Source organism: Gopherus flavomarginatus, chromosome 1, assembly GCF_025201925.1.
Source record: "Gopherus flavomarginatus isolate rGopFla2 chromosome 1, rGopFla2.mat.asm, whole genome shotgun sequence".
In the NCBI taxonomy this organism is placed as follows: Eukaryota; Metazoa; Chordata; order Testudines; family Testudinidae; genus Gopherus; species Gopherus flavomarginatus.
Window position 1 is genome coordinate 59,426,017 of NC_066617.1, and position 13,366 is coordinate 59,439,382.

At 42.1% G+C, this 13,366-nt stretch overlaps 1 protein-coding gene across 4 annotated transcripts in view; it reads left to right on the plus strand.

Moving 5' to 3' along the window:
- The first annotated feature begins 6,855 nt into the window (after positions 1 to 6,855).
- TMEM117 (transmembrane protein 117) overlaps positions 6,856 to 13,366 on the plus strand; it is a 393,879-nt gene continuing 387,368 nt past the window's right edge. For 3 of the 4 annotated variants that reach the window (XM_050936249.1, XM_050936255.1, XM_050936256.1), the window contains exons 1-2: positions 6,856 to 6,995; positions 10,437 to 10,741. In XM_050936249.1, coding sequence (XP_050792206.1) covers positions 10,465 to 10,741 — 277 coding nt within the window. In that variant the 5' untranslated portion in view covers positions 6,856 to 6,995; positions 10,437 to 10,464. The remainder of the gene's footprint in view (positions 6,996 to 10,436; positions 10,742 to 13,366) is intronic. The other variant, XM_050936250.1, reaches the window with a different exon arrangement.

A 13,366-nucleotide genomic window follows, 5' to 3' on the forward strand; every position in this document is an offset into this window, starting at 1 on the left:
TATCAGTTAGCCAGTTTTTAACCCATTTAACATGTGCCATGTTGATTTTATATCATTCTAGTTTCTTAATCAAAATGCCATGCAGAACTAAGTCAAATGCCTTAGGGAAGTCCAAGTACCTATTACCTTTATTAACCAAACTTGAAATGTAATAACAAAACAAGTTAGTTTGATAAGATCTATATTCCGTAAACCCCATGCTGATTGCCATTAATTATGTTACCCTCCTTCGATTCTTTATTAAATGAGTCCTGTATCAGCTGCTTCCTTGTTTTGCTTGGGAGAGATGTCAGGCCTATGATTACCTGGGCCACCCTGTACACAGGGGAGAGGGATAGCTTAGTGGTTTGCACATTAGCCTACTAAACCCAGGGTTGGTGAGCTCAATCCTTGAGGGGGCCATTTAGGGAACTGGGGTAAAAATCTGTCTGGGGATTGGTCCTGCTTTGAGCAGTAGGTTGGACTAGATGACTGCCTGAGATCCTTTCCAACCCTGACATTCTATGATTCTGTAACATTAGCTTTCTTCCAGATTCTCTGGAACATCCTAGTGTTCCAAGACTTCTTAAAAATAAGCAGTAACAGCTCAGCAAGCTCCTCACTCACCTCTTTTAAAACTCTTAGGTGCATATTATCCAAACTTGTTGACTTAAAGATGTCTAACTTTAGTAGCTGCTGTATAACATCTCCTGAGTTATGGTTGGAATAGAAACTATATAATTAAAATCATACAATATGACTACATCTTCTGGCTTTTTCCCAGATACAGAACAGAAATATTTATTGAACACTTCTGTGTTTTGGGAATTACTATAAGCATTTCTACCATGTGTGACCCTAACAACATTGCAATGAAAGAGGCTCACTGATATCTGGTAGTATATTTCAGGTGGCTTGACCATTTCAGTGTACTCCAACTCACTAATGTCATAACCTGTATCTGAAAGGTGTCATGTAAGATATCCATAGAAAGCTAATATAATACTGATCATGCATATTAATGTGTGGTGTATGTATGGAGGACAAATTCAAAATTACAACATTGGAAATTGTTAGCAAAGTGTGTCTGCCAGGCAGGGCTAAAGTTACCCCATGCTAGACATAGGAATGGGGTTCAGCCACCTGGAAGGTATTTCCATGGTACATTAAGAGGCATTGGGAATGCAATAGAATGTAAACAGAACCATCAAGGCAACAGAGGGAGCAGACTGCAATAAATAGATCAATTTGTGTGTTAGCAAACACCAGTGGAGGAAGCCAGCATGCTGGTTTCATGCTGAAGCTTCCTTCAGCAGGAGACGCCATGTTGCCTTCCTCACAGCTTGAATGGATTTTCTTTGGGGGGAGATAAACTTCAGAAGAATCCATTTAAAGGTTCACTGGACTATAAAAAGAGAGGCAGAGAAACCCAAGTTAAGTTTTACCTAAGAAGAAAAAGGAACTGAGTACTTCGGGCTTTTGTGGGAAATCCTGATCAGAGGGGTTGGTTAGCCATCTTGCTCAAGGAAGATTACTGGGGAAACTACCTTCAACAAAGGCTGTAGCTTGTTTTGTTAAGTCTTAGCCTCTAGAAAGTGTTATTCACTTTTCTTTGCTTGTAACCATTTCTAACTATCTTTTATACTTGAACTCACTTAAAATCCTATCTCCTTTTGTTAATAAATTTGTTTTACTTTTAATCTAAACCAACCCATTGCTGTGTTTGATTTAAGGCGAATGTTAACTTCAGTTAATGTGGCAAACTGCTGAGTACTGTATCTTTAAAGGAACAAAAGAACCTTAATTTCTCTCTGAATGGTCCAAGGGAGGGCTGGACCTTGCAGAGCACATAGTTCTGGGAAAATTCAGTACTGTGAGCTGTTGGGGTCATCTTGCCAGGTGTAACCACGGCTGGAGGAGATCAGAGTGTCACAAGGGTGTAACAAGCAGGCTGCTGGAATCAGATCTGCTTAAAGACATTCATTGCATGCTTGTCTGCTAGCTGGAAGTGTCCAGACAAAAGAAGCGCAGCAACAGAGCATTTTGAGGCACTCAGGGTTACAAGGCAGGCAGGGACACAACCCTGCTACTGGCCTGGATTGCACCCCAGAACATGACACCATTTCCCTCATGTAATGGACTAATAGGATTCCTTTGTTCCTGTGTAATTACAAAACCCCTTAATATTGTCCTTAATTCTGCTGGTCATAGAGTTTTCCTTGTGACCTTTTGCTCCCATTATCCATTGTCTACAATTCATAGCAATAAATATAAATTAGAATCTATTAAGTTTCCCTTTGTTCCATTTGTTTTATATTATATATAAAAAAGGATAACTGCTTTTGTGTCCCTCCTGTTATCAAGTTAGTAATAACTTTGATGGCCTTGAATGTAGTAAAAGTGTAACCCTTCTGCCCCTCTGAGTTGGCAGCAACAAGGGCCGGGTTCAGTATCCAGGGGTTCCGTTTCAATAACCCAATGCCAAACCAGCTCGAGCCCCCACCCAGTGACCTGGGAAAATCTTACACACACCCCTAGGCGCCTCAAAGAGGCAATGCTTCCCCTCTCGGTGCAGCAGAAAAGGTTTAATACATGAGATAAACAACAAACACTAAATTGGGAAAACACCTCAACTAGAGTTCCTAGACCAAACCGTGAGCAAAGACCCACCCCAGGAAATTGGGCTGTGTCCTCTTTCCTGGGCTCTTGAGTCCAGCAACCCCCAAATCACCCACAGTCCCAAAAGTCCCACAATCCAAAAGTCTCTGTCCTGGGTCGGTGCAGCCCCAAAGTTCGAGAGTCTATCTGCAGAGGTCCCTCCCCCCAGCCTGGGTAGAAAAGGGCACCTTACGTGGTCCAGGGCCAACTGCCCTGCCTCTCCGTGGGTTCTGCTCCCGCCTTCTCCACGAACTGCTCCACTTTACCAGCCGCTCCACTCTGCTCCTCCAGCCATCCTCACAAACTTCTCCACTCTACCAGCTGCTCTGTTCCACAGTATAGCTTCAGGCTCCCCCACTAGTTAGCACAGTACTCAGTGCTCTCAGCTCAGTAATTTCAGCTCTTTAGTGATTTCAGCTCATAGTAGGGGAGCCCCAGTGCTAATGCACCATTAGCCAAAAGCGAGTTCAGCTCAGTAACCTGTATCTGGATCTTAAGGGAATAAAAAAATCAACTCTGACATTATACAGTGGAGAGAGGAAGATGTGCAATTGGTACTCCAGGCCCTCACAAGGGGCCCATACCAACAAGTACACACACCAGTCCCCAACCTCTCTCTTTTCATGGGGTTTTGGAACCCATGTCCCATGTTTAGCAAGTACCACCAAACTGAGGTTGAGTCATCTCTGTCACAAAGCAGTCCCACAGCTCCCCATTCACACAATCAGGGTAACAAACTTTTTTTTTTCCTGCCCCAATAACAAAGAAATTGGGGATCCCAGAGCTGTTAAAATAACCATCCCAGTCTGTTGTGGGCTTATGCTAAGTGGAGGGCGGATGCCAATGCAAATCTTTCCCCATTCTTTGAAATTCTTGGAATTCTTTCCACATTCCCTACAATTCACCACCAGATGTCAGGGTAGCGTTCATCCTGACTCTGCTTACATAAAGATATAAATGAGGCCTGTCTACCAAAGCCATACATCTGAATTTCTTGACGTAGGGATGCACTTTTTGAGGGACTGAATAAAATTCATATTTGTAGCACAAATCCTAAATAAATGGATTATTGGAGGGTTGGGATGATGCAGTGTTTTTTCCAATCACCTGTGCAGCCACTCCTTGGAGTCCATAGGTTGTAAGTAGCAGCTGCTGGCAACCACACTTGTATCTTCATTTTGTCTGTAGACAGCATATATACACAGTTCATAGACCAACTATCTGGACACCCAGCCTATATAAAACCCCATGTGCTCCCACTGAATAGGCTGCTGTGGCACTTGGCTCCATCCCATGGGGAGCTATGGAATTCTCTTCCTCCTTCAGAGCAACCTTTCAGATTCCTGGCCTCCTACACTGTCTAGTGGAACTGCAATGGTCCTGCTGCCTATTGGTCTTTCTAGAGGTGAACAGGCTTCATCCTTAATAGGGGAAGCCATAGGAAGTACGTAAGTTTGTGTTTGGTATGCATTTCCCTTTATGCATTGTTTTAAAATAGTACAAGTGATATATAAATCCTATAAGTACCGATCTGCAGCCTTACCACTACTATACATTTTGTGTGTGTGTGTGTTTTTAAACCTGTCCACTTGCAAAGATGCACTGTTTTGAATTGATTTATATTTGAATGAGACAGCAGCTTCTTTCACAAGAGCTTTCAGAGGGAAAATTACAGACCAATGCACAGGAAAACTGTTTTTCTTGACTTAGGTGAAAAATTGGTTATGCAGTGGTTGATACTGCAATAAAATAAATGTCCTCAAACTGCTGGCAACTGAATGTGAAAAGATTATTCCCCCATTACTACTACTATTAGTCTTTAGTCAGGTGCGTGTGCTGGTAATACTTGTGAGAGAAACCATTTTAAAATTAGCCTTACTGGCTGTCAAGATGACTCATCATCTTGATTCAACCTGCTTTATAGCTTTGACTAACTGATTTTGACTGGTGGCCAAAAAGGGTAACTTAGTTAGATGTTTACAGTTTTGTAATGGAATTTTGTATTTTATATTTTTGTACCGTAGACAACCTCATTTTTCAATGAACCAGAGTATTCCCGTCTATTGAAATTATTTGCTTCAGGGCTGTGTTTCTCAACACTACCAAATCTTGGTTACGTTGAAGAAAATTGTAGACCTACACTTCAGCTTGCATAAGTATTTACTTTCTAAAAACATGTCAAATTACCCTTTTGAGTTGAAAATTGTCCCATTTGTTCATAGATATGAAAATATAAGCAAAAATGGTTCAGGTTGTTTTTTAAATAAAGAGAATAATAATAATTAAAAAAACCCAAAACAATTCCTGTGAGGATGGGGTTTTTTTTTTTGCAATTTCTTTTTGAAGAATAGCAACCTATAAGGTATGGACATATGACATTTGATAAGGAGATAGAGAGTGTGTGTGTGTGTGTATATATATATATATATATATGCAAAGATGTGCATTTGGCTATTCTGGTGGAAAACTAGTTTTTCATTTGGCTGAGTTACAACAGTTTAAACTTAGTTTGTCCAGGCCCACCGGTTAGTTTTTAATATAACAATCTATGAATGTTCATATGTGCATCTGTACATTGAATGGAATTTAGTTTTAATGTGTAGGTGCAGGAAGAACATGATCTGGCCTTTTTGGGGACCACTTCCCCTCCAATACACACTTTCTTGTTTTGAATGGAAGGAGCAGGACTTCAAACACTATGTGGTTGCACACAAGGAATCCCACTGTGAATATATTGTGCTGTATGCAGTGTTCTAGTGCTGGCTAGTAAATAGTCCTATATGATGGAATTTCTTTGTTTCTATCTTTCCTTTAAAATCAACAACAGAACTTTCCCTTTACATTAAAGAATCTTAAGGTTGGAAAGTGAAGTACTAAAAAAATCAGGAATGCCCAGGCAGCTTAAACCTTGCCTTAAATGCTTTATGCCAGGCTCAGCACTACCACGGGGAGACATTCCCCCCCCCAAACTATCGTAAAGGGCCCCCAAATTATTGTCAGAGAGGCCAAAGTTATAAATCACAGCAAAATACTGACACAGTAGCCAAATTTTACTCTCTTAAACTCTTAAAATACAGTATTTTGGGGGGATCTAACTCTCTAGCCCCTGGACTCCAGGAAGATGGTTTGGTCTTTTTAAATAGTGATATCTATGGTCCCCAAAATACCCACTTTCACCACCACCCCCCTGCAGAAAATAATGGGACCCTAAAACTGGCCCTGCTTTATGCATTACTATGTTACAATGCAAATTTATTGATAGCATTCCAGAAGCTTATCTGTGGGTGCTAGCTCTAAGGATCAAATTCTGGGGAAGATATCTACAAGTCTGGGCAACCTCAGCCAGCCATACTGCTGTGCAGCTAGGTTTCAGCCAATAATATAGCAGTAATGGAGGTGCACCGCTACTCCCCACTAGATGCAGTTTGACTTGTGGCCATGCTGACCATGTCCCTGTCTTGCTGACAATCTCCCTGTCATGGGACTACCCTAGAGGTCCTCTTTGCACTCTCAGGGCTTGCCGAGTCCTCTTGAAAGAGGGGACTCCACTGTTGTTATTCACACTTTTTAAACTTCCTTTGGTCCTTCCAGGGGTACCCTACCCCCGGATGTGCCCCTAAAAGGGTTAATAATTCACCCATTTATAAGATCTCATAAAGTGCAACGTTGGAGTTCAGCGGCCAGAGCTGGGTGTTGGGAACCCATCTCCATGGGGCCTGATGAGCCACTGCCTCCCCACCCATAATTGCTGTTGAGCAACCGGCTCCCAGTTCCAAACATGTTCCTGGGGGTCTCGCATTGGGTAACAAAGAGAAAAGCCCCCAAGCAGTCCCCGCACTACAGCGCAAGAGGCTCAAAAGGGGGCGGACAATTGCACAGGTGGCGCTTAGACACTGAACAAGGCCCGGTAAAACTCAGAAGCATCGACGCGTGTTTTCTGCTCCACGCACAGCGACTCTGGCCGCCGCATTCCTGCAGGCCGGGGCGGGTAATATTCCGCGTCTCTCCCCGAGCGGCGGAGACGAGAGTTCCGCCACGCGCCCCTGCTTGTGTGTGCGGTTCTCGTCCTTCCCGCGGCCCTGCAGAGGGGCGGCAGCTGCCGCGGGCTGTCGGCGCGCGGGAGGAGCCCAGCTGCGGACCCCCCCCCCAGGCAGGCAGCGGGTCCCCCCGCGGCCGAGGGGAGCGCGCAGGCTCTTGGCAAGGAGGGAGGCCCTGGGCGGTCGGCGCAGCAGCAGGAGAAAGACGCGCGCCAGCCATCGGCGGGTATTTATAGCACCGTGACAGCGGCGCCCTGGCAGAGCCGGCGCCTGGCTCACGTAGGAGTTTCCACTTAGAGCAAAAGGTGGCTGCCGAGCTCGGTGAGTAGATTGCATTTGTCTCGGCGTGTAACAGCCCAGCCCCGCCCCGCCGTGTGCGGAAGGGAGCTCCAGCCTGGCCCCGCAGCGGCTGTGATCACACTGCAGCGGGGTTTCCCTTGACGATGGGCAGGACTTTGCGCGGCGAACGGGGGCTGCTGCAGTTTAGTATTGTGACACCCCCAGCGGGGGAGATTACAGCCCCTCTTCCGCCGCTGTGTTGTTGGCATGATTCTTCCCAAGCAGGCACTGAAGCGTGTGGGTAGGCGGGGGCGTATCACCGTATCAGGTGCTGATTTCCCTAATAAACAAATCACATTCAGTTTTAGTTGGAGACAATCGGTTTTTACGAGCTGCACTTATTAATTCTAAAAAGATTTAAAAAAAAACCCAAATCCTTGTATTGCCCAGGAAATAAAACAGGTTAAATGAGCATGTTCCGGTCCACACCTGTTTTAATATAGTCCCTAAATATCGGAACCTTTGCTAGATGCAGAGAGCACTCTTCTGTTTATTTTCTAACCTAGTGCAACTAGTTAAAGCACTGGTTCCTGTTGTTACCCAAATAATGTCTAATAGGCTATGTCTTTTGCTCACTACCTGGTAACTCTGAATCAACCTAGTGATTACAATATTTGGTGGATACATGATTGTCTCTTGTCTTTGCCCACCTGCCTCTTAAATGTAAGATGTCTAATTGAATAGAATAATTAGGACTTTTCTTCATGCTAACAGTAACACAAAAAGAAGACAGGAATGTACTGACTTTGGTTGTCTGTGACCTTGTTGTCTGTGACCTTGTTAAATAGTCTTTAGCTTGTTTGAGTAATAACTTCCCACTTCAAGTCACTGTCTTCAATTCATAAAGTTCTTCCAAAGATGACATATTTCCTTGTACTAACTAATCAACTTTTAAATATACTAATCTATTTTGTGCTTTCTCTGATATATTTTTTGTTTTATATTAAGTTTGACATTGCTGCCCAGACTAGTAAATGTAATCTGTTGTTTTGAATATTTACTGAATCTAATATAGGAATTTGACAATAAGAAAAATCAGATACTGATTTTTTTTTAAAAAAGTGCCCACATAAAGAGCTAAACTTATCAGAGAGACCTTTGTCATTGAAACAAGTATTACTCCATAAACATTTTCAAGAAGCATCTTATTTATTTTTTCCACATTGTACGACACTGACAAAAAACTGTTTTTCATTCAGTTATGTAGACTATATTTTTAAATGCTCATCCTGTAAAAAGAGCTGTCGGATTACTTCCTCCTCCACCAGCCTGCCAACCCCAGTCTGGTTCTTTGAACAACTGTAGTACTCTATAGCACTCCTGGCTTAGTGTCTTAATGAATATATAAAATGAACCTACACACTGAAATGTTTACAGAGAGACAAATATATAGATGGAAAAGCACTGAAACAGACCACATTGGAAAAAATATATAAATCTGTGCTCTTATAAGTGAACACATTTCAAAATTAGAATATTTCTTTTATTCATGCAAAGCTATTTTGAAGTGCAGGAAATGGGAGTGCCCTGCTTAAAAGGTTGCATTTTATTGTGGCCTTTATCCCAAACCAGCAGAAGTAAATAGAGAGACTTCCGCTGATCTCAATGAGCTTTGGGTCAGGCCCTTCAAAGATTAACTCTGGGATTTGTTCATTCTTCCATGTGTAGTAATCTCCAGTGGTGTTATTGGGAGGCTTATAAATCTCGCAGGTGATAAGAGAATTGACTATGTGGTTTTCATGCAGACTCAGTCCAGGTTCTTTCCAGAAGGTGATGGAGTAGTTTTAGTAGTAGGCCTGTGTCAGTAACCTAGTCCCAGATTTGGACCTTAGTGTCCAAAATATGGGGGTTAGCATGAAAAACCTCCAAGCTTAGTTACCAGCTTGGACCTGGTACTGCTGCCACCACCCAAAAAATTAGAGTGTTTTGGGGCACTCTGGTCCCCACAAAAACCTTCCCTGGGGACCCCAAGACCCAAATCCCTTGAGTCTCACAACAAAGGGAAATAATCCTTTTCCCTTCCCCCCCCCCTCCAGGTGCTCCTGGAGAGATACACAGAAGCAACCTCCGTGAATCTAAGCAGAGGGAGTCCACCCTCTCTAATTTCAGTCCTGGAACAAAAAGCACTTCCCTCTTCACCCAGAGGGAATGCAAAGTCAGGCTAGTAAATCTAACACCCACAGATTTCCCTCTGACTTCTTCCTCCCACCAATTCCCTGGTGAGTACAGACTCAATTTCCCTGAAGTTCCTCACTAAAGAAAAACTCCAACAGGTCTTAAAAGAAAGCTTTATATAAAAAAGAAAGAAAAATACATACAAATGGTCTCTCTGTATTAAGGTGACAAATACAGGGTCAATTGCTTAAAAGAAATATTGAATAAACAGCCTTATTCAAAAAGAATACAATTTAAAGCACTCCAGCAACTATAGACATGTAAATACAAAAGAACATAAAAATCCCCTATCTGATCTTTGGTACTTACAACTGGGAAACAGAAGATTAGAAAGCAGGAAATAGAAAAATCCTCCTCATAGCTGAGAGAGATTCAGGCAGGCAGAAGACAAAGAACTCAGACACAAACTTCCCTCCACCCAGAGTTGAAAAAAATCCTGTTTCCTGATTGGTCCTCTGGTCAGGTGCTTCAGGTTACTTTTTTTTTTCAGGTGAAAGAGACATTAACCCTTAGCTATCTGTTTATGACACCTGGGATCTAGGTGTATGTGTGCAGGGGTGTTGGAACAATTTATATAGTGGTGGTGCTGAGACCCATTTAACCAAACTGTAAATCCTGTATATAATGGAAACCACTTCAAGCCAGGGGGTGTGGCAGCGCTAGTTCCAGCACCTGTGTCAAAGAAGAGACAGGAGGGATGAAAGGTTCTTAGAATGAAAATTTGTGGAGGCTTTGCTGTATCTTTTTGAATGCATGAGATAGGCACTATGAATTTCAAGTGCCATATAACATGTTTTGTACTGACCCATATTCACGTGCCATGTTAATTGTGATGTAGTTGTACTTTAATAAGAATGTAGACATTTTAAAAATAAAAATGACGTGCTAAGATGTATAGCATGCTTTTACTGAAACTAACAGGAAGTCTTAATTTTTTCTTTGCCTGGGTTCTAACACAGCTTTTGTTTTAGGGTGACCGAATGTTCTGATTTTATAGGGACAGTCCTGATTTTTTGGGCCTTTTTCTTATATAGGCTCCTATTACCCCCCACCTCATCCCAATTTTTCATACTTGCTGTCTGGTCACCCTATTTTGTTGGAACTGTTTATCACTAGGTTAGTCTAGAATATCAAAAGTAAATCACTGGAAAATGTTAAGTGGTTTGACTATTGAAATGTCTAGACAGCTTCCGAATTCCATGCTGATTGGTGGGTATAACAATGTACTGATATATCTTGTATACACAGGCAGACAACTGTACTGAAGTATTTGAGAATGGGTAAAGGCTTCCGCTACTACTTCCAGCACCCCTGGTCTCGCCTCACAGTGGCTTACTTGGTGATCTTCTTTAACTTCTTAATATTTGCTGAGGATCCAGTATCTCACAGTCAGACAGAAGCCAATGTTATTGTTGTTGGCAACTGCTTTTCATTTGTAACAAATAAATACCCTGGAGGAGGAGGCTGGAGGTTTCTGAAGGTGCTTCTATGGCTACTTGCCATTCTCACGGGACTGATAGCTGGGAAATTCCTGTTCCATCACCGTTTGTTTGGTAAGTTCTGTAATGCATTCAGTGACTTCTCACTAATGTTATTGCTGTGTAATTCTCTCTTTTTTTTTTAAATTTTGTACATTATAATGTTTAAAACTTTTTTCAATAAAAACATTCTAAAACAACGATGATGCAGAAGCCCTATAGAATGTGGTACAACAAAGATTACATTCTTCTGACAGAGAGGCCCATTGGTGGCAAAGGGTTCATTACTGTGTCAGCAACTCCTAATAGGCCTCACAACTCACTACAATTTATCCATAAAGAATGTCATGTAAGATATCTAACACAAGCATTTGTCTTACTGAACTTCATAATCGTTGTGAGATATATATGTATGGATGATATTCAAGAAGTTGTGTATATATACTGAAAATATATTCTGAGAGTCTATATCAAGGTATGAGCCACTAGCACAGAGAGGTTTCAGACAGGAAGTGCTTGTCCAGCTAGCAAATTGAGACGTACTTTAAGCATTGTATATATTTTTTCACAGTGAGATTCCCATCACTGGGAATAAAATGCCAATAAAAAAAGAGACATGGGAAGTCAACAGGAAAAACGAGCAATGGGGGAGAAGAGTTTTATCAGTGGGTGCATGTCAAAGGTTTACTGGACTGTAACAAGGGGACAAATAAAGCATTTTGTTATCCGGCACTTCAGGAAGTAATCAGGCAGTGTGATTGCATGAGAACAGGATCTCAACCAAGGCTGGCTGAAAATTCTGCAAAAAAGGCTTTGGGGTGAGATAAAACTACTTTAGACTACTTTGACTCTCTTAATGGCTTTCCATGCGTCTCTGGACCCTCTCAGTTCCGGCTCGGACGGCTGCATTGCCTGAGGGTAGTGAGAGGAGGGTGATCAGTGCGGGGGAGATGGGCGTGAGCCTGGCCAATAGGGGCGATCTCCTCCAAGACCTGAGCCTTTACTCCACGCCTGTTAGAGCTCGATTTTAGCCTGTTAAAGTTAAGTTTAGTTTGAGATGCGTGTTATACCTTTTTGTTTTATATGTCACCATTTCTGATTCCATTATCCTTACTCAGTATTTCTTGAATCTTAATCTTTGATCATATACTTATGATTTTCACTATAAATATATATCTTAGTGCTCTGATATTATCAAGGACCTAATCCTGAATTGTACCTATCAAGCTGTGTGTACACTGTTCTTTTGGTGACAGCTTTCTGGTAATTTCTATGAGCGTGCAGTGATAGGGGCTGAGTGTTACAGAGGGACCACTGCGAGAACTCAAGGGTTGGTGTGAACCTATTACTAGGTTGAACTGAGAGAGTGAGGTCTATGGAGGCCTGGAAGGCAGGGCCTATTGTTGCCAGAGGCTGTTGATTTCAGAGCGCTGAGCTGCAGCAGGCACAGACAAGACTGCTTCACTCAGAGAGGGGAAAGGTGCTGCTGAAGTGCCCCACAACACTGGGTGCCCCTGGGGAGTATCACAACCCTCCCTCCTGGACATTAATCCAGTGCTAATCAAAGCCCCCATTAAGTACTTAAATTTTCATTTCAACTCTACAAGAGGGGCTGTATTTTAGCCAGTCTTTCTCCATCACATCTTTTACTTCATTTGCCTTTTTTTCATCTCTTCTATTTCTTTGTCCTCATTTCCATTTTCTCTTCTCTCTCCCCGCTCCCCCTCCAGATTTTTGTACCATTTTCTATTTTTTTGTATTCTGTTTGCAAAAGAGAACTATGGTCTGTTACTCCTTGCAGCCTGTTCAGAGCTTCCTGAGGAAGGGAAGCTGAATAACCTTAGTGAGTTTCCCTGTGTGTAAGATCTTGGCTGAGGGACAGGCTGCGAAGTGCTGCTGAGAATAACCACTCTGAAACCTGAGAATAAATAGTTTCTCTGTGCAGCTCAGCTCACTTCAGATGGAGGGAAGTGAAAAGGCTTTTCTTTCCGTTCCCCCTGCTCTCTCCTGCTGGTCAAGTCTGTATCTGGTTAAATTGACTTTGCTACTCAATTTACAGGTAGAGTTGGGCAGTGAGGGAGCTAGAATAAAGTATCTGTCTGAATATCATACCATATATCCAAATTTTATAGCAGTTCAACAAAGACTGTTGATGTAGATTATAAATGTAGTGCATGCTAGGCTTTTACACACAGTGGGAGAGATGGGAGCAAAGTTTAGACATCAAATTTTCCTGAATTCATGGAGAGATAAAGGGGTGTATTCTCCTCTTGATGTGTTCTTATTAAAGTGTGTGAAATAATGTTAACAAGTGGATATCTTGACTGTAAAGGACATGGGTGAAAAGCTTTACTACATAGTAACATGCAGTGCAGCCTTTGAACAGGAAGTCCCCACTTTGTTCTGATGACTTAAAAGTAACGTGATAACCTGCATAAGGAATACAATAAATAATGACTAATTTTCTCCTGTTCAGTTTTCTCAGTCAAGCAAGTCCCTATTACATTTGATGAACATCTCCAGAGAAAACAATCTTTATCTACAATTGTTTTGCGTGTCCTTATTGCATTTGATTAGGAGTAAATTGAATTTTAAGGGTGTGCCCTTTGGCTGTTAACACCATTATATTCTCCTTGATTTGTGCCAAAGTAGCTTGGTATTTGGTGAACTATGGTATTTTTCCGTGCATTAAATTTTGTA